Below are 23,091 nucleotides of genomic sequence, written 5' to 3'. Positions count from 1 at the left end.
TCCCTTCCCCTTCCCAAATTAGAAAAATGTATATACAAGATGCAGGGCACCCGAATCAAATACAGTGACATCAGAGATTATACTATGGGGGAAGAACATATAAAAGAAACAAAAAATAAGTGATGATTTAAACTAAGTTAGAGGGCCAAGAAAATCTTTGTAAAGAAGAAAAACTCAAAAGCTATTTTTTACAAAAGAAACGCATTTATTACTTAGGAAATTAGGATCTTATGTGACCTCTTGACTGTAGCTCAGTGGTAAAGTGCTTGCCTAACTTATGCAAGGTCCTGGGTTCTATCCCCAGCACAGTAAGACAAACAAACTTTCAGTTCTGGAGTTGGAACTGAGGCATTGATCCATGCTGGGCAAGGGTTCTGTCACTGGGCTACCCCCATCAATCAAAGAAACCCTTTTACAGGACAAATACACTATCAACAGTTCATAGACAAATGAGACATTTGTAGGGGAAATTGTCCAGTTCAGAAGACAGAGAAGATCTGATAACTGACAAGTAGTAGGATAAAACACACACACACACAACACACTGATGAGTAAAAGACCTGAACAAAGCATGTCAGAGATGAGACACTTTTAGTAGCCAGCAAATTTAATTTCAAAGGTCCAAATTCGATGTCTTTGGGGAAGTGTAAATTGAAGGAACAATGCAATGACACTTTATATCTAAGAGGCTGGTAAATGACAAAGAGGAGTTCTGTAGATTGCTGGCAGAACCGCTGAGCACATTTATCATTGCTGATAGAAATGGAATTAACACGGATAGTACTAAGAGGAGTAATAGCATTCCAAAAGTAATCTTACAACACCAAAGTGGAAAAAAAAAAGAATCTCCATTTTGAATCAGTAATCTTGATGAAGCTCCTAGGGAGGCAGAGGAAGGGGGATCACAGTTCATGCTTAATCCAAGATCCTATATGAAAAGTAAGCTTGTTATGGTGTTCCATGATTATGGTCCCAGCTCTTCAGGAAATGGAGAAGACAGATTTCAGTCTGAGGCTGGCTGAATCAAAAGCATGAGACCCTGTCTGGAAAACAAACTAAAGGCAAAAGTACAGGAGGTGTGGCTCAAGTGGTGCAAGACCATGACTTCAGTTCTCAGTACTGTCAAACAAGAGGAAGGGCTCAAAAGCCTAAGATTATTGGGACTCAATCCTGGCTCTATCATCTCCATGTTTTGTCCATATAGCCCTAATGAAATAGCCAAGCCTCTTTCAAAACAGAAAGGAAATAAATGAAGATAAGCTATGCCACTTCATGCTAAAATTCTTCTACAGGCAACTTTATAAGTTTATGGGGGAGGGGGCTTATATGCAAAGCAGGCAGGTTCAGAAAGTAGAAACAGAAGTTAGAGCTAGAGCATAGTTCAGGTGGTAGGGCTACTCCTAGTAAGCACAATGTCTTGAGTTCCAATCCCAGTGCTGTCTAAAGGATTTGGCTTCTGAAATATACCAAGAATATACATACCAGCCTTTGTAATAGTCGGAGCTGCCTGGGGACCCGGAGTCCGATCTAGGAAACAAAAGAAGAGACAAAACAAAATAATTGTGGAGGTGTTCTTCAAATGAATTCTATGATGGGATTAAAATCCATTGAAATTTGGCAGAGGGAATATCTATCCTGAAAAGTAGTGCTGGCTTTTGTTTTATCTGAACATTAGTTTCCAGGCTAGAATTAGAATCCATCCCTCTTTCCCTCTTAACTAATTAAGTCATACTCTTTGCGCACCTGTAACAGGTACCAAGGAAATGACACAAACAGAGATCACTGGCCTAGGAGGAGTATTGTTTGATTCAGTTTGGACCTGAGATGAAGCTCTTCCTATTGTGACCAGGACAATGAGTAAAATTACTCAGCTTTATGAAGAAGAGCTCCTTGTTCAACTCCAAACTCCAGGAAACCCAGAAAGCAAAACTAAACTTACCTTGAGCTTGCTTGCTTTCTTTTTCTCTGAATACACAAGGAGGGACATGAAAAGGTAGCAATGGTATCCCTTTTTTGGTCAGTTGCAGGGTTTTGAACTCAAGGCCTGGGCGCTGTCCCTGGGCTCTTTTTCTCAAGGCTAGCACTCTACCATTTGAGCCACAGTGCCACTTCTGGGTTCTGAGTGGTTAATTTGAGATTGGAATCTCATGGGGACTTTCCTACCCAGGCTGGCTTTGAACCCCAGTCCTCAGATCTCAGCCTCCTGGTAGCTAGGATTACAGGTGTGAGCCACTGGCACATGGCTCTTTTTTTGTTGTTTTTTTTTGTTGTTGGTCGTAGGGCTTGAACTTGGCCTAGGCGCTGTCCCTCAGCACTTCAGCTCAAGGTGAGTGCTCTACTGCTTGAGCCACAGCGCCACTTCTGGTTTTTTAGTGGTTTATTGGAGATAACAGTCTCACGGACTTTCCTGCCCGGGCTGGCTTTGAACCTCAATCCTCAGATCTCAGCCTCCTGAGTGGCTAGGATTACAGGCATAAGCCACCGGCACCCGAAGCTCAATTTTTTTTAAAGAGGAAAATCACTGGGGCAATTAATCAACCTTTCTGATTTTAAAATGTTAACTAGGCCAAATTTCTCATGTTAAGTATCTGTTGGAATAAGAAGAATGTAAATGGTTCCTGTGATAAGTAATCAAGTTTCATTTCTGGAAACTGGACAGTGAGGAGCCAGAACTTGGAAAATACTCCTGACTTCATGCATATTTTAAACAGCTTAGGAGGCATAAGTTACACACAAAAGCATTCATTTTGTGTACAAGTTAATGCTTTTTGGTATCTGCATAGAGTTGTGCAACCACCACCACGAGTTACAGCTTGTTTTCTATTATCCTAAAAATTAATTCTCCATCTTTGAACCCTTACCTCTATATCTCCCAGGTCTCCCAGCCCTTGGCCACCATTAATCTCTTTTGAATGGTTTTCCCATTCTGATCCTTTCATAAAAATGGAATCACACAATATGTAGTCTTTCCTGTTTGGCATTCTCAGCTCAATGTTTTCAAGGTTCATCCACAGGGCTAGAATCAGTGCTATATTCCTTTTCATGTCTCAATAATCTATTGTAGGAATGTATATACATTTTATTTATTTGCTCATCATCTGATGGATATATGGGTTATTTCTACTTAGGGGCTACTAAGAATAATTCAGAACATGAATTAACATTGGATAATCACTCAGGCAAATTCTTTATGTTAGAGATACATTTTTATTTTCCTAGGAGTAGAATTTCTAAGTCATGTAGTAAATTTAACTTTTTAAGAAACTGCCAAAGCTGTTTTCCAAAGTGGTTGTAATATTTTATATTCTCATCTATATGCATGTAGTTCTATGTATGGAAGGGTATCATAAAAGGGAAAAGAAATCAGTAGGGAAAAATGAATGTGCAGGAAATATTTTTGTAACTTTCATAGTTGGGAATAGCCTAAAATCTCTTAAGAAGTTGGTTTGGTTAAGTATATCATGATTAATTGCAAAACATCTATTGAAAATAATGATGTGGATCAATATTTATTGACAATAAATGCCCATGTTACTAGACTTTAATACTGTTCATCAAGTATTATTAACACCTGTAGGGAGGTGGGGTCATGTGACTCTGGCCAACAAATTATGAATATAAATAATACCTTTCACTTCTGGGCCAGGTGTTAAGTTACAGACATTTGATCCTTCAGACTTCCCCTAATTCCTCTGATGCAGTAATTGTCAATGTGTGGGTGGGAAGTCCAAGTTCACTAGTGCCCAACCTGCATATTTCCTTCTTATACAACTTGTCCAGTCCAAGATGGACAAGTTGTATAAGAAGGAAATACATGCCTGTTATTTAAGACACTGAGAGTATGGAGTTGTTCATTACCAAGTACAACCTACCTTATCCTGACTGATACAGTCATCACACATTTTTAAGTATTCATGCACACAACAAACCATGACATTTAATATGAGCCATTTTTTGGTAAACATAAATGTTCTCATAGGTGGCACATGCACCAAAATTCTTTTGGAAGGCTAAATTGTTTTTTTTTTGCATTTTTCTGTATTTCTTCCATTCTCTTCCATTTTTGACAAATCACTGTACAGAGGCAAACAATAAAGATAGTTCCATTTTAAAACTAAAATGATAACAAAAACAGTTTTCACACTATGTGTGTGCATATGATTGTAAAGTAAAGCTAGAAGCAATTATGCGGCCTCCTGTTCAACAGACTATCAAGAAGACTTAAGTCAACTACATCCTGACTCCAAATGCTGACCAAACAATTCTTAAGAGGATGTTGGTTTATGAGGTCTCGAATGAGATGGGGCGGATGAGGGACATCAGAAAGACCATAATCAGAGTCCAAAGCAAATTGTTCACCAGTGTTACACATTTTTCTCAGCCATTTTTATTCCTGAAATGGTAGAATAGGCCAGGGACCACTTAAAATAACTAACATCCAAAGGAACGCCCAGTCCCTCTTGGGGATTAAGTCCTCTGCTTGATCTAAAGTGCCTTCTTTGAAATTTCCTTCTTTTGTCAAAGGGGCTTTCTGAGAAAATAAGCAAGCTTTAAGAAAAACAAGACATGTTCAGGTTTCATTTTTGAGATGACTATCTGTTATCTCCAGGGATCAAGATGGGTGCATTCAGTTCAAGTTCAAAGCCACATTGATTCAGAATCCAAACTTCCCAGTACAGATAGATGCCTGGATCCAGTGAGCACTGGAAGTGGAAATGACACCGATGTCAGTGTCATTGTTTGAAGTTAGGCAGTCCTGAGCCGTCTCTTGTTTGACTATTGTTCCATGGTCTTGGAAGAATTTCGGGGTGGAAATTAAATAACTTCCAGCTTCACGGCAAGAACTCCTGGAAATAGTAACCTTAGAGTTCCCATCAATGTGTGCCCTCAAATTGTAGACTTCAGAGATGGCTTGTTGGACGCTCATAGCTCACACCTGTAATCCTAGCCACTGAAGATGTTGAGATTGGAAGGATTACAAGCTACCTGAGTAGAAGAGTCTTTGAGATTCCATCTCCAAAATAACCAGCAAAAAAAAACAGGCTGAACGGGTGGCCCAAATGGTAGAGAAAGCAAGCTAAGCCACCTTGGAGCTCTGAGTTCAATTCCCAGCACTCCAAAAAGCAGCTACACCCTAGTTCTAGCCAACCTCCACCATAAAACCCTCTATAATAGGGCTTTTCACTCAAGAGCATAATGGACTCACAAAAACAGCTTGTTAGACAGGTAGCTGGGGGTTTTTCAGCTTGTTTTTTCAGATAGAATCTTGTGCTTTGCCTAAACCAACCTCAGACATCAATCCTCCTCTCTCCACCTCCCAAGTAACTGGTATAATAACTTTGAACCACAATCCCAGGTTATTTGCTAAAATAGTCTTACTAACTTTTGTCCCAGCTGGCCTTAAACTGGCAGGCTTCCTATTCCCACTTCCTAAGTAGCTGGGATTACATGCCCAACTGGAAGAAGAAAATTAAAGATAATTCTAATTCATAGTGTAATAGGAGACAATCAGCTTTAGCTGAGCACTAGTGTCTCACACCTACAATCCTAGTTATTCAGAAGGCAAAGATCATGTGGATCAAGGCTTGAGGTAACCTATGAAGGGGTGGAGGGGATCCATGAAATCCCATCATAACAGAAAAACCTGACCATGGTGGCATGCACCTGTCATCTCCATTACCTTAGGCCATGTAAACAGGAAGTGTGTGGTCCAGGCCAGTCCAGGAAGGCAGAAAAGTAAGAGTCTACCTCAAACAGAGAGCACTGCATAAAGGGCTGGGCCTGGCCTAACCAGTAGAGTTCCTTTATGGCACATACAAAGCTCTGTTAAAATTGAGAGGAGGGGGAGAGACGGAGGGAGGGAAGAAGGGAGGGAGAGGAAGAAGCAAGGAGGAAGGAGGGAGGAGGAAAAAGGAGGAGGAAGAAGAACGGAGGGAGGGAGGGGAAAAAAAGAAAAAGAAAGGAAAGGAAAAGGAAAAGAAACACTCAGCTTTAAAGATCCCTAATACCTCTTCAACTCTCATTGGAGCAAGGCAGCATTCACAACGAGGAAACTGAAGGATAAAGGTCCTCCACACATGACCCCATCTTTCTCAATCAATCTTGATGTCACTTGCATGCGGAGACATTGCTGCCACATTGGCTGTATGAAAGAGCTCCTTACATGTGAGCATTCAAGACTTTGGAAAAGTGCTAATAGGAACATGAAGTCACACACAGCTCGTCTCCCAGTTCGCAGGACTCCCCGCCCTTCCTTTCCACCCCTAAGAAATGTGATGTGGCTGGTTTGGGCGTGAGCAAATATCTGGACTTTCTCCCACCATGTCATCCTTCCCCCATTCACTTCTGCAATTCCGTCTCCTCAGTCAGAGCCAGGCACACAAGGGACTCATTATTGGGAGGTCCACAGCTTGCAAACTTTTGACTGGCTTTACTTTTCAGAGAGTTACAAGGGAAATAAAAATAAAAGATGAAGAAGAATTGCCTGATTCTCTGTTTCATCCTCCAAGGCAAAACTATGGTTGTAAGGAGGATTCACCTAAAAATGTAAACATTCAGAATGTGTCTACCGACAGGGAATTCGAAATGTGTCACCATGGTAGATGTTTGAATTATGACCAGCATGTATTTAACACTCTCTCTGAGCCAAGAGCCATAAATTAAAATCACATGTAAAAGGAAAGTAAATCATCAATAGGAACGGGGCCTGCTATCTGGAGGGTTTATTGGGAGCAGCAGGCTCTGGCATTCAGCATACCTGGGCTCTGATCCAGACTGGCATGGAGTAGTTTGGGTCTGTCACTTCCCCTGGGTGGCCTTCTTGCTTATCCTTTGTAAAGCAGATACACTCACTCAGAGCAGTGGTACCAAGAGGTTTAACTAGGCCTTCTATGAAAACCCCAAACCGCTAATGTTCCCCAGGGCTTACCATAAAATGTCTTGTCTGAATTAACTGAATCCTCACAAACACCCAAACCAGCATATGGTATGGGGCCGGGGAGGGGAGGCAGATTTTGATTTAATTTATAATTGTTATTTCGTTGTGCTGGAAATCAAATGCAGAGCCTTGTGTATGTTAGGCAAGTACAAGATCAGATTATATTGTTGTTTAGAAACCAAGAGAATAAAAGTTGGGTGCTCTGTCACTTGTAACAGGTTCTTACTACTAATACTTGTGGTGTTTATCAGATGACAAAATATATAATTTGTTGTGTTTTATCTTTTTTTTTTTGATGGTTGTGGGCTCTGAACTCTATGCCTGTGTGCTGTCCCTCAGCTTTTCAGCTCAAGGCTAGCTTTCTACCTTTGAGCCCCAGTGCCACTTCCGGCTTTTTCTGCTTAAGTGGTACTGAGGAATAGTACCCAGTGCTGCATGCATGCAAGGTAATCACTCTACCACTGAGCCATCTTCCCAGTCCTGTGTTTTATCATTTTAAACACATGGCTACTTTTGCATCTCATTTTGTAGTCATTTGGTATTATTTCTTGTAAATAAGGCCCTTGATAACTTGTGTGATCTTTACTTCTCTCCCCAAACCTAGACTTACCCCCAGAGAGGAATTGTCTGGAAGCTCAAGCTTGCAGAAAACAAAATTAAGATCCAGAGAGGCTGAGTTGCTTGCCCAAATATGCACAGCTGGAAAATGATGGATTCCAGATTCAAACTCACAGAGTAAGCTCCACTTGGGGTACTTTTAATCATTATAGTTTATTGATTATTACTTTTTCTAAGAAGTCAAGCAAACTTTCTGAGATTTTTATAAGCACTCAACTGGTAGTATCCATTATTATTTTATAAATTTGAAATTATTTTTTGGGGGGGCGGGTTGGTCCTGGGGCCTGAACTCTGGGCCTGGGCACTGTCCCTCAGCTCTTCAGCTCAAGGCTAGCACTTTACCACTTGAGCCACAGTGCCACTTCCGGCTTTTTTCTTTTTGCTTACGTGGTGCTGAGGAATCGAACCCAGGGCCTCATGCTTATAAGGCAAGCATTCTACCACTGAGCCACCTTTCCAGCCCCCTGAAATTATATTTGTAATAATGAGAATACAGCTTTATTCTTATTAAATAGACCAGATACATTGGAAAGGTACCAAACATAACACAGTAAAAGGTAGCAGACTAGTTTTCTGAAAGAGTCTTTGAGAGTAGTGTTATTCATAGTATAGTCCTGGACCACCTGTGTTAGAATCACCTGCTACTCCTCCACATAGCAGATGTACTGGTGGGAGGGAAGTACAGAAAGAGGGTATGTAGTGGATTCTCCAAGAGACTTTTCTGCACACAGAAAGTTGGGAATTGCTGTTGTTACCAGTCACACTTCTACACGTAATACAGCTTACAGAAGCAGTAAGGGGCGGAAGAAAGAACTCCAATTTACAGTGCTATTAGTTTTTTTCCACATAAAGGTCAATGACCAGCCAGAATTACAAGAATAGTCCCTCAAGTTGAGCATGCTTATTAACATTCAAATTTGCATCAAATGTATATGTCTGTTACACAATTTTGGTGGCCATACTTTTTGAGAACAGAGTACTGGTAATATTCCTAGGTTTTGTTCTACTTTCTTTATCATTTTTGTTTTGTTTGGTTGTGTTCTTGTTTTTGCTTTTGGTTTTGGTGGTACTTCATGAAGGTTGAACTCAGGTCCTTACTTGCTAGGAAGATGCTCTACCACAGAAGACAGGCCTCTAGCCCTTCTGGCTTTAGAAACTTGGGAGCTAGGGTCTTACTCGGCCTGGCTGGTCCTCACCTTGATCTTTCTTTTTTTATTTTGTCAGTTGTAGGCTTGAACTCAAGGCCTGGGTGCTGTCCCTGTGTTCTTTTGCTCAAGGCTAGTACTCTACCACTTGGAGCCACAGCTTTACTTTCATTTTTTGAGTGGTTGATAGGAGATAAGAGTCTCACGACTTTCATGTCAGGACTGGCTTTGAGCCATGATCCTCAGATCTTAGCCTCCTGAGTAGCTGTGATTTCAGGCATGAACCACTGGCACCCAGCTCACCTTTTTTCTGTTTATGCTTTTGGCATAGCTGGATGACAGATTCACTCCACCATACCAGCTACTTACTAGTTGAGATGGGGGGGGGGTGTCTCACCAATAGCTTTGGAGCTGGTCTCAAACTGTCCTTTTCCTGATCTCCACTTGCTGAGTAGTTGGGATTACAGATGTGAGCTATTATGCCCAGCTTCAGATTAAAATATGCTTATTCTTTCATACTTTAATTAAGTAACCTTATCATTCATGTCATTGTCATTCAGAGACAGAGATTCAGTTAAATTTCAACATGTACAGATGGGGATTTTAACTCAGAAAGTCTAGTTTTAGACCCTGTCTCTTGAACTTTTGTTTTCCTTTTAGCCATTCTGGGGCTCAAACCTATGGACATGTACAGTACAGGCACACCTAGGTCTGTATCTATCTCTTAAACCCTGCATCACAAAAAAACCACTAAATTTTAAAAATGGAGCAAATATAAAAGGAAAAACTGAAAATTCTCATATAACTTTATACCGTTAGGGGACTTTTTCCTAATGTAGTAATTTTCAACACAAATATTATTATCCTAGATTGAAGACAGTATGAAATTACCAAAATGGGTTAAATCCCTATTTCTCCCAGAAGGAAGGTTTGGCCATTGCTAACTTTCCTTGGACTGATCGACATCAGAGCATCAGTAAATCCTTCTAGTGCATAAACAGACTCTTTGTTTCATTCCTTCCAGCATTCTCCTCCTTCCACCCCCTAAAAATGTCTCAAGATCTTTACCCTGAATTCCTCTCCTCAGCATTTCTGCCCTACAAGCCAGCCAGCAATTTCAGACACTAAAAACCAAGCCTGCTTTAAGCATTTTCCTAAATATTAGCTCGTCCAAGCTCCACAACTGTATTATTTCTTCACTTTTTTTTTTTAGAAGAGAAAAGTGAGTCACTGAGTATATCTACCCACACTTATGGGGCTGGACACAGGTCAGAACTCAAACCAGACTAATCATGTACTAAATCATCTATGTATTGAGTGCCTACTCTATATCATGGGTTTTTATTTGTTTGTTTGTGGGTTTTATTTTGTTTTTGGTGTCAGTACTGGAGCTTCAACTCAGAGCCTGTGCTTCTATGTTCAAGGCTTGTACTCTACCACTTGGGCCACAGCTCCACTTTCAAGTTTTTGGTGGTTAATTGGAGACGAGAGTCTCGTGGACTGGGTTGGCTTCGAACCTTGATCCTCAGGTCTCAGCCTCCGGATCACAGGAGTGAGCCACCAGTGCCGGGCTTCTCTTACTGAACACAAGCACACGCAAACAGAATTGCATTCCTTGAGGAAAGACACAGCTGGAAACAGAGGTGGGGAGGATCTGTCTCTGGACCCTAAGTTTGCTCTTTTCCCCTACACCACAAAGCCTGTTGGGATACTTTGTTTCCTCCACGGATTATTATGTCTCCTGACAATCCCTGGAAACAACTGCCATCTCTTCAAGCTACTGATCAAGACTTTCTTACGACAGAGCCCCATCTCCTGTGATCTGCAGGAGCAGGAGCAGGAGGAGGGGAGGGGAGGAGAGATCTACCTGCTCAGGCGGCCAGCGCACGCGTGCGCACAGTTCGGCCCCCGTCAGCCTGACAGCCACTTGCAGGAGGTCTGAGGGTGCCAGCCCTCGACGTGTCGCCTGGGACCCTCGGGAACGCAAGGGACCGCCAGGGACGCAGGCTGAGCGTCACTTAGCTTCGTTAACTTCAGTGAGCGCCCAGTGGGAGTCTGGGCCTCCGGGTTTGCAGGTGGACACGCTTCTTCGGGGATGGTAAAGGAGAGGGGCAGAGGGAGCCCGCCGTCGGGCGGTGCACAGGCTCCGGGGAGAGGGCCGGTGGGAAAGGCATGCCCTCTCCCACCGCGCCCGGGGGTGCGGGGACGGTGGCCGCACCCCGGCCCCCCTGGGTCCCCGCAGCTCACCACTTACCTGCTCCGAAGTGTCACCCCAGCTCTGCGTCTCCTCCTGCGAGCCCGCGAAGAGGGGCAGCGCCAAGCACAGTCCCAGGAGCCGGAGCATGGTGGGGCCAGACCACCGCGACCGCGACGGGACCGGGCGGGACGCGCTGGGACCGGGCGGGACGCGCGCTGCGAGCTCACAGGGATCTGGACCCCCGCCCCCCGGCAGGCCCCGCCCCAAACAGGGCTGACCCCGCCCACTCTCCTCTCAGCCACGCCCTTGCCCGCTAGGCCACGCCTGACCCCGCCCACTATCCCTCTCAGCCACGCCCTTGCCTTCTGGGCCACGCCTCCCACAGCCCTCGCCTTCAGGCCCCGCCTCCCTGCGCCATCACCATTCCCCCCCCCTCGGCCACGCCTACCCGTGTTCAGTCCCAACTGGGTCCCCAAGGCTCCAAAGCCAAAGTACTGCTCCTACCTGGTTGCAAGCTTGGTGAGGAACACTGTCCATGCTCCTCTGGTCCGCTCCCCTGTGCCGTGGCCTGTTTCAGGGCCCTTTTCCTCCTTTCCACCTGCCAGCACTCCCCTCTGCCCACGATGCTGCTTTCTCTCCTTCCCTCCGGGTCCCCCTTACTTCTTTGCAGAATTGCTTAAGTCCTATTGCCTGAAGAAGCAGGAGAGCCGGCCTGGCTCCCCACTGCTGGCCTTCCTCTTTGCACCTGCAAAGATACTCAGGGGTCAAGACTGAAAGATGCTAATTGGTAGTCTAGTCCTCAGGAGGCTGGCCCAGTGTTAAGTGGGGGGGAGGCAGAATTGACATTGTAAGGAAGTTACACCACATTTGGGGGTTGTAAGCATGAAAACAAATGTCATGTCTATAAACTTGGTTATATCTCCATCCTTCTACTGTTATCTTCCAACCATCCTCAATGGCCAACCTTTTACAGTTTGGGGGTCATCTCTATCCAGTAGACAGGTTATATTGTTGGAGCTATATATCTCATTTTTTTTAAAGGCAAAAATGTCTCATTTTCTGTCTTTAACAAGTCCATTTAAAAGATGAGGCAAAATGTAACGGCCAAGGACAAACCGGTCATAGAGCATCTCCTGTGGAATGCTATGTGGCTATTAAATAATAATCGAAAGGTCTGTAGAAACATGGAAGGTGGGGCTGGGAAAGTGGCTCAGTGGTAGTGCTTGCCTTGCATGCATGAGGCCCTGGGTTCGATTCCTCAGCACCACATAAACAGAAAAAGCCGGAAGTGGCGCTGTGGCTCAAGTGGTAGGGTGCTAGCCTTGAGCTGAAGAGCTGAGGGACAGCGACCAGGCCCAGAGTTCAGGCCCCACAACCGGAAAAAAATAGAAGAAGAAAGATGGAAGGTATTGCTAGTGTAATGTGAAGGAGAAAACCAGATCACAAAATTAGAGCCATGGTCTGACTAATTAGGTAAAAATACTTCTGAAAAAAACTAGCATAGGGGCCTCGGGTCTGTCATCCGGGTTTCATGGCATGCTGAGATTGGGAAGATCAAAGTTCCAGGCCAATCAGGGAAGAAATACCCCAAATACTCTATCTTAAAGGCCTAGGTAGCTGTAGCCTGTGATCTCAGCAATGACAGGAAGACTGAAATAGGCAGATTTTGGTGCTCATCCCAACAGGAAATGAGGCCCTATAAAATAACCAGCACAAAACAGGTCTAGAGACATTGCTTAGCAATAGAGCACCTTCCTAGCAAGCACAAGGCCCTGAATTCAAAGCCAGTACCACCAAAAAACCATAGGAAGGGACTAAAAAAAAAAAACTATTGAAAAATGAAAACTAAAAATTGTAGGTTGTTGCTTTGAATGATTATTTCCTCTTTAAACATTGTGTGTGTGTGTGTGTGTATTTGTGTGTGTGTACCTATACTGGGTTTAAACTCAAGAGTTTGAGCACTGTCCCCTAGCTTTTTTCACTCAAGGCTGGCACTCCACCACTTGAACTACAGCTTCTAGCTTTTTGATGGTTCATGGGAGATAAGAGTCTCATATTTGTCTGTCCAACCTAGATTTGAACCTCAATCCTCAGATCTCAGCCTACTCAATAGCTAGGAATTATAGACATGAGCCATTGGCACTTGGCTTTTAAAACACTCCATTTGCTCTTGTTCAGATGCTGTTTGGTCAACTAAGAAATTAGGAGACATTAAAACAAACTTGCTCCTACTGTGAAATAAATGAAAGACATTAGCCATTAATCATTTAATCATCCAACCACTGACTATAAGTCACACAACCAAGAGGAAATTAAAGTCGCTACTCCAGCAAGTCTTCCACAACAAAACCACATGAAAACCTTACAGCACACAAGTTGGACACACACCCTGTCCTCATTCTTAACTAAGGAAGATAATCACAAGTCTGGAAGCCTTTGCTTGTGTATTTCCCCCTAGTGAAAGCTATCTATCTGAGAACTGAAAGTCATGTCAGACAAAGCCACATGATTTGAACGAGGAGAGTAAGAACTAGTACCATTTCACTATTGCATCAGATCAAGAGCTGCTTCTTCACCCTATCTTTCCTACCTTCCCTGGGTCCGGCAATACTTCTGCTCTCCCCACACCGGAAGTTATACTAAATGGGATTTGTAGCAACAAATTTAAGAGACAGGAGGTTAGCCTGTCACCGTGGTTCATTCCTGTAATCCTAGCTACTCCCGAGACTGAGATGGGGAGGATCATGATTCAAGGCTCATCTGAGCAAAAAATTCAAAAACCACCATAGAAATTTAGATGAAGTTGGCAATACTAGTGCCATGACATGAGCCTTAAAGACCAAGTCATTCAGGTCCCTGAAAACGATGACGGCAAATTTTAATGTTGGGAAGCTTTTTATAAGATTTGACTACTATAACTAATTCTAAGAACTTAATGAAGCTTCAAAATGTTAATACATTGCATGCGATCTTTTATGAAGAATAAAAAAAGAAAGCCTTCATCTCAATCAATAAAAAAATATCTGCATGTGGTGGTATATGCATGTAATCCCAGATACACAGGAAGTGTAAATTAGATTGTAATCCAGGCCAATCCAGGCAGAAAGTGAGATCTTAGATGAAAAGCAATAAATAACTGCCAGCATGGCTCAAGTGGTAGAGTATATGCCTACCAATTTCAAGGCACCGAGTTCAAGTCCCACTCCTGCCAAAAAGAAAAAGAAAAAAGAAGAGAAGAGAGAGAGAAAAAAGAAACAGAATTATTTACATATTTATTACCTTATTTTTCTCAGGCTGGCAGACTCTGGACCATGGAGTTATTGTGCTGTTACTTTTTCATCCAGTTTCAACAACTGGATTATAAGTTCTTTAAGGACAGAATTATTCACAACTTCTGGCTTTGTGCTAAACATATAGTCACCTCTTATAGCCCTATGGGTAGATGGAATTAAGTAACAGGAAGTCTAGAACTAAAGGACAGGGACTGGCTGGGCTGGGCTGTGGTCCAAACGTGGCCACTTACTAGCTACGTGATTTGGGCAAGTTTCTGATCTATCCATGACCTACACTTCTCAATTTATGATAATTCTACTGAACAATTTTCCAACTTTATAATGGTGCAAAAGCAATATGCAAATTGGGTATGGTAGTGCACACCTATAATCCCAGCTACTCAATAGGTAGGTGCAAGATGATCTTGACTTTGAGGTCATCCTGGACAAAGTTAGCAAGACCCTATCTCAAAAACAAAACCAGACTATTCTCTCCAATTAGCCAACAAAAAGGCTGGAAGCAGAAGTGTGGCTCAAATGGTAGAGGGCCAGCTTTGAGCAAAAGGTAAGCAAGAAATCAAGGTCCCAGTGCTGTCACACACACACACACACACACACACAGAGAGAGAGAGAGAGAGAGAAAGAGAGAGAGAGAGAGAGAGAGAAAGGAAAAGAAAAGAAAAAGAAAGTAAAAAGGCTGCATTTACAGCTCAAATGGTAGAGTATTGGCCTGGTGAGTGTCCTGGGGACCTAACACAACCTCAACACACACCACAGTGTATATTTACTTTCTTTTTCTCTACCTTGAATTTCTACCTAGTCCCCCCCATTGCCCCTCCACCCACTTGCAGTAAGACTCTCAGTCTAGCCCAGTGCCATGGGCTCAGCCCTCCAGGACCACCCTGCTTTGGAGTGTCTGTAAGGCCATTGTTGTGTTCTGAGCCATCTCTGTCTCCCCCTGCTTAGTCTGTACCTTTTTGGTTATCTACTTATATGGTCTTGTGTTTATTTCTCTTGGACTGCTGACAACTCCTCCTGAAGTGTTCCAGTCTCTTATGAACTTGGCTTCTTTCCCTCTTGATGGAAGCCACTGCAACTGGAACGGGGGCAGTGATATCTCAGGAGCCCCACATACCAGGGGAGCCTCGTGAAATCTACTTTACATCTGTTTTACAAATCATGGGGACTTGTGAAAGATGAACTAGAGAATGCAGTTTGCTAATCAATAATGGGTGATTGGCTGAGTTAATCAACTATTCCCAGAATGTGACATTTGTCTTATTTCAATTATCTGCCTGTAGATTTAAGACTCAAATTAGACTCTGGTGTCCTCCTGGGAAAGGGTTGTATGATGCTCATTCTTATAACCTAGTATCTGGCACATGGCAGGGTACATAGTAGACATGTAATATGTTTGATGAATCAATTAACAAACATGTATCTGCTAGTTGTGCGTGATACGATGTGAGCTTTAAATATAGGCCATGACCTAGGAGAATTTACTACTTGGTTCTGAATATGGACCTAATAAGACAGCCATAATTTAGTTTTTAGTAACTATAGCACGCTGGGAAGAGACAAAGATAATTGTGCACTAGAAAACTGCATTAAGGAATAAAAGATTGATCTTGGTAAATACTAGACATGGAAATGTAAATAAGTGGAGAAGAAAGAACGCTAAGGTGACAGAGGACAAAAGGTAGAAAAAACTTGGAGATGGGAGAAATGCTAATATAAAACATTAGTGGAAAAGTTCAGATTGGAGCTGTTACCTGGAGAAAATATTGAGCTGAGATATGAGAAAATATAATATTCCCCAAATACAAATCTCCAAACCAGCACAGACACCTGCCATTTTCCTCAGCTCCTTCCCCATATGGAAAGATGAAATCATTGTGGTGTAGTTTTGCATAAAGCTAATGTTTGTTCATTTTGTTTTGTCTTTGAAGAACAGTAGCTCTTGCGGATCATCTCCACTACTCAAGACACAGAGATTGAGAGGATCACATTTTGAGATCAGCCCCACAAAAAGTAAGAACCCATTTGAAGCTAGGTGCAGTGGTGTGTGCCTGTGATCCCAGCTACTCAGGATTGAAGTAAGGCTGGCTGAGGGTAAAAACAACTGTAACTAAAACAAAAAAGGACTGGGGATGTGGCTCAATTGGTAGAGTATCCACCTAGCAAGTGTGAGGCCCTGAGTTCAAAACCCAGTACCTCTTCCTTCACACAACAAAAAAGAGAACTATCATTTGCTCGGTGCTAAGGTTTCTTGGTTCCATCTATCAGTAACAGAGTCTCAACATGAGCTCTTGGCATGCAATTGTGGAAAACACTGCTGTCCAGAGGAGGTTGCTGTGTTGGGGGGAGTGGAGGGGATGAAGAGCCAGACTTTGAAAGCAGTGACAGAACGGTGTCTTGGAGGTGGGGGGAACTCTCCCTAATGTTTTGGGAATGTGGCCCACACATCCAACAAATAGCGTAGCAGCCACAGAATATTATGTAGGACTCTAATCTCTCTGACCCACGCTCCTTCTGGTGATCAGCACTATTAAGTGAGCAACTAAGCACAATTTTTTTTCAGTGACATTGAGGCCAAAGGCTCTCTAATCAGTACTCATCTAGACTGAGCCAGTGCACAATCTTCTATAAGACGGCAACAGGATCTTGTGATAGGACTAATAACAAAAAGCCAAAGAAATGCAAGCCTCTGGCAGGAATCCCCATGACATTTGTACATTGACTGCTCTCCTCATCCAACCCACTGCAGGGAAGTTATACACAGAAACAAAAAACGATAGAAACACACAATTATTCATTACAGCTAAATGCACCACACCCGGAAGATGGAAGCAATTTAGACGTTGCTTACAGAGCACAATTCAATAGGAAATGATACTCTGTGGCTCTATAAAATGATGAGGGACTTTTCTATGTATTGAGATAGAAAGACAGGCAACATTATATGAGCTTAAAACACACACAAAAAAAAACTAAGCGTGGCCTTCATGCTGCCTTTTTCCTTTAAGAAGAATGCTTTACAAAATTCCAAAAAGTGACTGGGTGAGGTGGCTCATGCCTGTAATCCTAGCAATGAGGGAAGGAGACAGAGCCTTCATCCTCCTGAGCCGTTCTTTTTGCTTTCCCCCTATTTTGAACACCCTACGTGGAACTGAGCTCAAGAAATGTTTGTGCAATGACGAAAGAAGACTCAGTTAGAATGCATGCTTTCCATGTTGCACATCTCATGTAAAACCCAGATGTTAGAAGAAGTAGTTCCCTTTTCTGGAAGGCAGATATTCAGAAAGAGGTCACACAGTGAGCTCTCTGTTGCTCAAAGTAGTGTAGCAGGCAGATATGCCTCCTTATTATTTACTGATTTATTCATTTATGGGAGTTATGATTATAAGAACTAAGCAAAGATAACATCGTCAGTGTATTGTGTCAGATCTTTCATTTTACAGCATTAGATTCTTCACAGTCTGGAATTCTACATAGTGAAAGAAGTTCAAAAGGTTTCTTTTCTCCACTCCTTCCCTCCTTCAAGAATGCCCCTCCCCAAAGAAAGGTTGGACAAATGGGATTGCATGAAAATGCAGAGCTTCTGCATGGCAAAGGACATAGCTAGCAAGATCAATAGAAAGCCCACGAATAGGGAGAAGATCTTCACTAGCCATATGATGGACAAGGGTCTCATATCTAAAATATACCTGGAACTCAAAAAATTAAATCCCCAACAACAAATCTTCAAAGAAACAACTGCCCAATAAATAAGTGGGCTAAAGACTTAAGGAGAAACTTCTCTGAAGAGGAAAGAAGGATGGCCAATAGACACATGAAGAAATGCTCAACCTCCCTAGCCATAAAAGAAATGCAAATCAAAACAACATTGAGATACCACCTCACCCCAGAAAGAATGGCAAAAATCAAGAACTCTAATAACAACAGATGCTGGAGGAGATGTGGACAGAAGGGAACCTTACTGCTTTGATGGTGGGAGTGTAAATTTGTTCAACCACTTTGGAAAGCAGTATGGAGGTTCCTCAAAAGATTCCACAGAGAGCTCACCTCTGACCCAGCAATCCCACTTTTGGGCATTTACCCAAATGATCACAAACAAGACCACACTAAAGCTACCAGCACGACTATGTTTATTGCAGCATTATGTACCATAGCTAAGATATGGACCCAACCCAGATGCCCCTCAGTAGATAAATGGATCAAGAAAATGTGGTATATATACACAATGGAATTCTATGCCTCCATCAGAAAGAATGACATTGCTCTATTTGCTAGGAAATGGAAAGACTTGGAAAAAATTCTATTAAGTGAAGTAAGCCAGGCCCAAAGAAACATAGGTTTCCCTTATTTGCAATATCTAGTATATTTCTGAGTCAAGTAGAAAAGGTCAGATAAGGTGATGTTAGGGAAATGAACCCTAATATATGTATTCAAATGTTTTTTTTTCTTTCAGGTGATTGTTTCTAACACATTTATAAGATTATTTCTTTGTTGCTTTGTATGTCCCTCCCCCATGGTATAACCCCTGATTTCACTGTATTTGAGATTGGTATAATTTGTGGAGGGGAAGGGAAAAAACAAATCGTTTAAATAGGGATACAGGTGAACCCATTGCAACAATGAGATGTACGAGATGTTATGTGGAAAAACGATCTTTACAACTTTGATGGGGATGAGGATTGGGTGAGGGGGGGTGAGGGGAGAATGGAAAAGGATGGGAAGGAGAAACAAAGGAGGAGGCTAAAATGCTTGATAAGAAATGTACTCATTATCTTGCCCATGTAATTGTAACCCCTCTGTACAGTATTTTCACAATAAAAAAATAAAGAATGCCCCTCCCCTCAGAAAACCTACTCCCAGAAATCACTACAACTTTCTCCAGATACTCACACTAGAAAGATTCCTCTCTCTTAAAAATAAATGTGGTTGTTGGTTGGTTTGGGGTTTTTTTTGGGGGGGGGTTTCCGGTCGTGGGGCCTGAACTCTGGGTCTGGGCGCTGTCCCTCAGCTCTTCAGCTCAAGGCTAGCGCTCTACCACTTGAGCCCCAGCGCCGCTTCCAGCTTTTTTCTTTTTGCTTATGTGGTGCTGAGGAATCAAACCCAGAGCCTCAGGCATGCAAGGCAAGCACCCTACCACTGAGCCAACTTCCCAGCCCTGGGTTTTTTTTAATACTGGGATTGAACTCAGGGCCTCTCCCTTAAGTATGCTATCACTTGAGACACTCCACCAGTCCTTTTGCTTTTAGATGTTGTTGTTGTTTTATCCCAACCAGCATCTCATCTCTCACTTTTGTTTAGGCTGGCCTCCAACCTTCCTCTAACTTCTTGTCTCTGCTTGATGAGTAGCTGGGATTATAGGTGTGTTTCCTCACACCTGGTCACATTCATGTTCCTATTTTTAAAAAATTTACTTTATTGTTATTTTAAAGTTGATGTACAGAGGGATTACAATTACATGAGCCAGATAATGAAGACATTAACTTTCCTACAGTGTCTTCCCTTCCCTCACTCTCTCCCAGTCCCTCCATATCTCTAATTTTTAACATCATATTTATATAGTTCTATATTTTTATATATGCTGAAATCATCAGAAAGCAATTAGCACTCCTTTTGAATACTTCCCAAAGGTCTGCAAAATCAAATAAATACAATCAGAATCTCTGCCTTGCTGGTTGGCATGAACTGTAAGTAGCTGGTGGCTGTTGTTTGTGTGCATTGTTTTAGAAATCACAACCAAGGAAATGGTTCTGCAGAAAGACTTACCAGTTGAGAAAAGATTACTCTCTACAGAACTAATTAAATATTCTAAAACTAAATATAAAGAATGAAAAAAATCATCTTTTCTTTTGGAAAGATACCTAGAACATCCCGTAGTGTGCCTGTAATCACAAAAGATTTTGGAAGAGCACAACAGCAGACCCGCCGCGGGGTAGGACGGAGCTTCGTTCCACCGGCCTCCACACCCACAATGGGTTCCACACCCTGGCGCCTTCTTTGACTCCAAGGCCTGAAGACAGAGATGCCAGCAAAACCTGAAGTCAATCCACGGGGAGTGTCTGCAACCAGAAGAGCTGCCAGATGCCTTTTGGGCAAATGTGAAAATCTCCAGGGAGTGTGGACTGAAAGCCACAGGTATGTCCCTGCAAGGGGTTTGGCTAATCTCAAGCGGTGTTGGTTCTGTGGTTGATGCCAAGAGGTAGTTATCAAGTCAGCATCACTGAGTTCTCTGGGCAGAGCTGATGGGCCCATGGCCTGCTGGCAGAAGAGTGCTAAGGGGCTGTGCAGGCTGTGCAGCAGGTTTGGGCTGCAAGGTAAAACTTACAGTGTCAAGTGTGTTCTCCTTTCTTTTCCTCCATCCCAGGGCTAACTCCATCCTCACATCCCATCTCCTGGTGGAATGAGCTTGCCCATTCAAAAGAATGTGCGTGCATGCATGCACCTGTGTGTGTGTGCGTGTGTGTGTGCGTGTATGCATATGCATATGCACATGCCAGTACTGAGGCTTGAATCAGGGCCAGGACAAAGTTCTCTACCACTTGAGTCACAGTGCCACTTCCATATTTTTGGTGGTTAATTGCAGACAAGGCTCTCATGGACTTTCAGACCTAGGATGGCTTTGAATCCTGATCATTTTCCTGCTATACTGATGCCTACATATTCTAGCAGCTGTGTGCGTGAGAGATCTTCTACATTCTCTATATGATTGCCATTTTACTTTTGTTCTGTCTAGTTTATAAAAAATGGAGACTAAAGCAAGCCAATACTTCCTAATCTCTTCTGTCAACTAGGCATTACATAACCATGTAGTGGGGTTTCTTCTCCCCCATCCCCTGCCCCTCTGAAACAGAATCTTGCTAGGCACCCAGGCTGGATTTGAACTTAAGGTACTCCTGTCTCAGCATGCGAGTGTTGGAATTTCCATGCCGAATCTGTGGCTTTCTGAAATGAAGAAGGTCTTTGGTGGAACAAAATTTTCAGAGAGCTTTGAGCTTTTTTTGTCATTCCTTCATATGTGCCCCAAATTTCCATGTAAATCTGTCACCCTACTTAGCAAGCGTACATGCCTTGTGGATGAAAAACATCTTAAGAGTTACAGAAACCATAAGACAGGTCTGTAGAGCTTCCCCAGGCATTTCATGGCAGTTAATTGTCTTCAATGATGTGCATAATACAGATTAAATGCAGCGAGAGTTGACAAACGATCATTAGCAAACACTGTATCCCAAGTGCTGTCCTTACTAAACCAACACCAATCCCACAGTGACATTACAAGGTAGAAGCCTGAGAGATAAGCAAAGACAGAGGACAAGAATGTTCCCGAGACAATTCCCAGGTACATCACCAGTCTGAGGGTCTGCTGCCCAGCCTAGCCTTGAGTTTCCTATGTAGCTCAGACTTGTTTTGAACCTGTGACTCTCCCGCTAGAATTACAGGGGTGTACCACCACAACTACCACAAAATGTTCACTGGTAGGAAAATCTTGCCACACAACATGAGTTTATGCATCACTAGAGGACAACCAATAGCACTCCAGAGGTTCTGGAGTGGTACAGGGCTCTCCCAGAACCTGGACTCTTCACATACTGGGCATCATTTGGGTGTGGCTGGTTACTTGACTTCTCTGCTAACAGACTGACTTTGTTCTGGAATAGCATTCCTCCCTTGGTTGTGTTTCTGAATCCTCTGAGATCATCAGCCAAAGTGTGTGCAGCGTGTGCTGTGGTCAGATTCAGGGATATGTCTAAAGGAGATGGATTTGCACTGCTCAAATTCCCTTCAGTCTACGAAATCTTTGCTCTGCCTGGTCTAGGTGTGCTGGAGGCAGCAAGGCCAATATTCATGCAGGGAAGACCTGGGCCCTTGGTGCTCTTGCTCCGGTCCCAGAGGGACTGAAGAACACCAGATCCAAGCCATTAGGAACCTCAGCGGCTCCTTGATCAGAAGACAAGTGTCAGTAAATGTGATCAGAACAAGAGAGCTCATTCTGCCTGGAGTGAAGACCTGAAGACATGAAATATCGGCAGAGAGCTGTATTTCCCGGTCCTATTTCCTGAAGGCCAGTCGGAAGCCTGGTATGAAGTGGCAACCAGAATTGTGTGATGAAAGCCAGGAAGGGGACCTGGGAAACTTCAGCTATCCAGCTAGAGCTGGTCTCCCCGCACTCCCAACCAAACGACAGGGTTGGCTGTTGGAGGACATGCAGGTGCAGCTCTCCTCTTGACTCCACCCACTCTGCCTGACCACGCCCCTAGGCTTCCTGTGTGTCTCTCTCTGGCCAATGGGATGCAAGAACTGAGGCCGTGCCCACGCCATCAGCCACCTAGTAACCATGGTATTCGCTCTGTTGACTCACACCGCTTCAAGCAGTTGAGGGAGGTAGAGGTGCAGAGCGGTGAGCAGGCGAATCCACGAGATTCAAGCGAATCGAGCCAGCGACCTGGTGAAGGTCAAAAGAGAGGTGATCTCAGAGAGCCTGGGAATGTGGCAGCCCCACCTTCCACATCCCAGTGCTGAGATGTCTAAGAAAACAAGTCAAAACCCAAGAGCTACCGACAAGAAGCTACTGCATGAATACCAGCAGACTAATTGTCCTGTTGGGACCTGCAGAATCCAAGGAGAAGGACAAAACGAAAACTAGAAGGAACCCCAAGGTAAACATCAGTGGGGACTGCATTTCAACTGAGGGTGTGGTCAAAGATCACAACGACCCTGAGCCTCCCCCACCTTTGGGCACAAGCAGAGCGGCCAGCGTCAACAGCATCACAGGCCCCCACAGCATGGAGGACTTTGAAAAGCACTACCAATGCCTGCTGCTGGCCCTGCATGCCAGCCGAACATGGAACCAGCAGCTCTGCAGTGAGGTGCAACACCTGAAGCAGGAGAAGAAAGCCCTACAGGGTCAAT

The 23,091-nt window shown here is 43.4% G+C and overlaps 1 protein-coding gene across 1 annotated transcript in view; it reads right to left on the bottom strand.

The window, feature by feature from the left end:
- Itih5 (inter-alpha-trypsin inhibitor heavy chain family, member 5) overlaps positions 1 to 11,044 on the bottom strand; it is a 66,941-nt gene extending 55,897 nt beyond the window's left edge. Inside the window, exons 1-2 of the mRNA XM_013009414.1 lie at positions 10,955 to 11,044; positions 1,483 to 1,527 (exon numbers count right to left, since the gene is read on the bottom strand). Of these exons, the coding sequence (XP_012864868.1) occupies positions 1,483 to 1,527; positions 10,955 to 11,044 (135 nt within the window). The remainder of the gene's footprint in view (positions 1 to 1,482; positions 1,528 to 10,954) is intronic.
- Positions 11,045 to 23,091: the final 12,047 nt, after the last annotated feature.

This window comes from Dipodomys ordii, unplaced genomic scaffold (genome assembly GCF_000151885.1).
Source record: "Dipodomys ordii isolate 6190 unplaced genomic scaffold, Dord_2.0 Scaffold9, whole genome shotgun sequence".
Taxonomy (NCBI): Eukaryota; Metazoa; Chordata; class Mammalia; order Rodentia; family Heteromyidae; genus Dipodomys; species Dipodomys ordii.
This window is presented reverse-complemented; position numbering and strand designations above follow the sequence as displayed.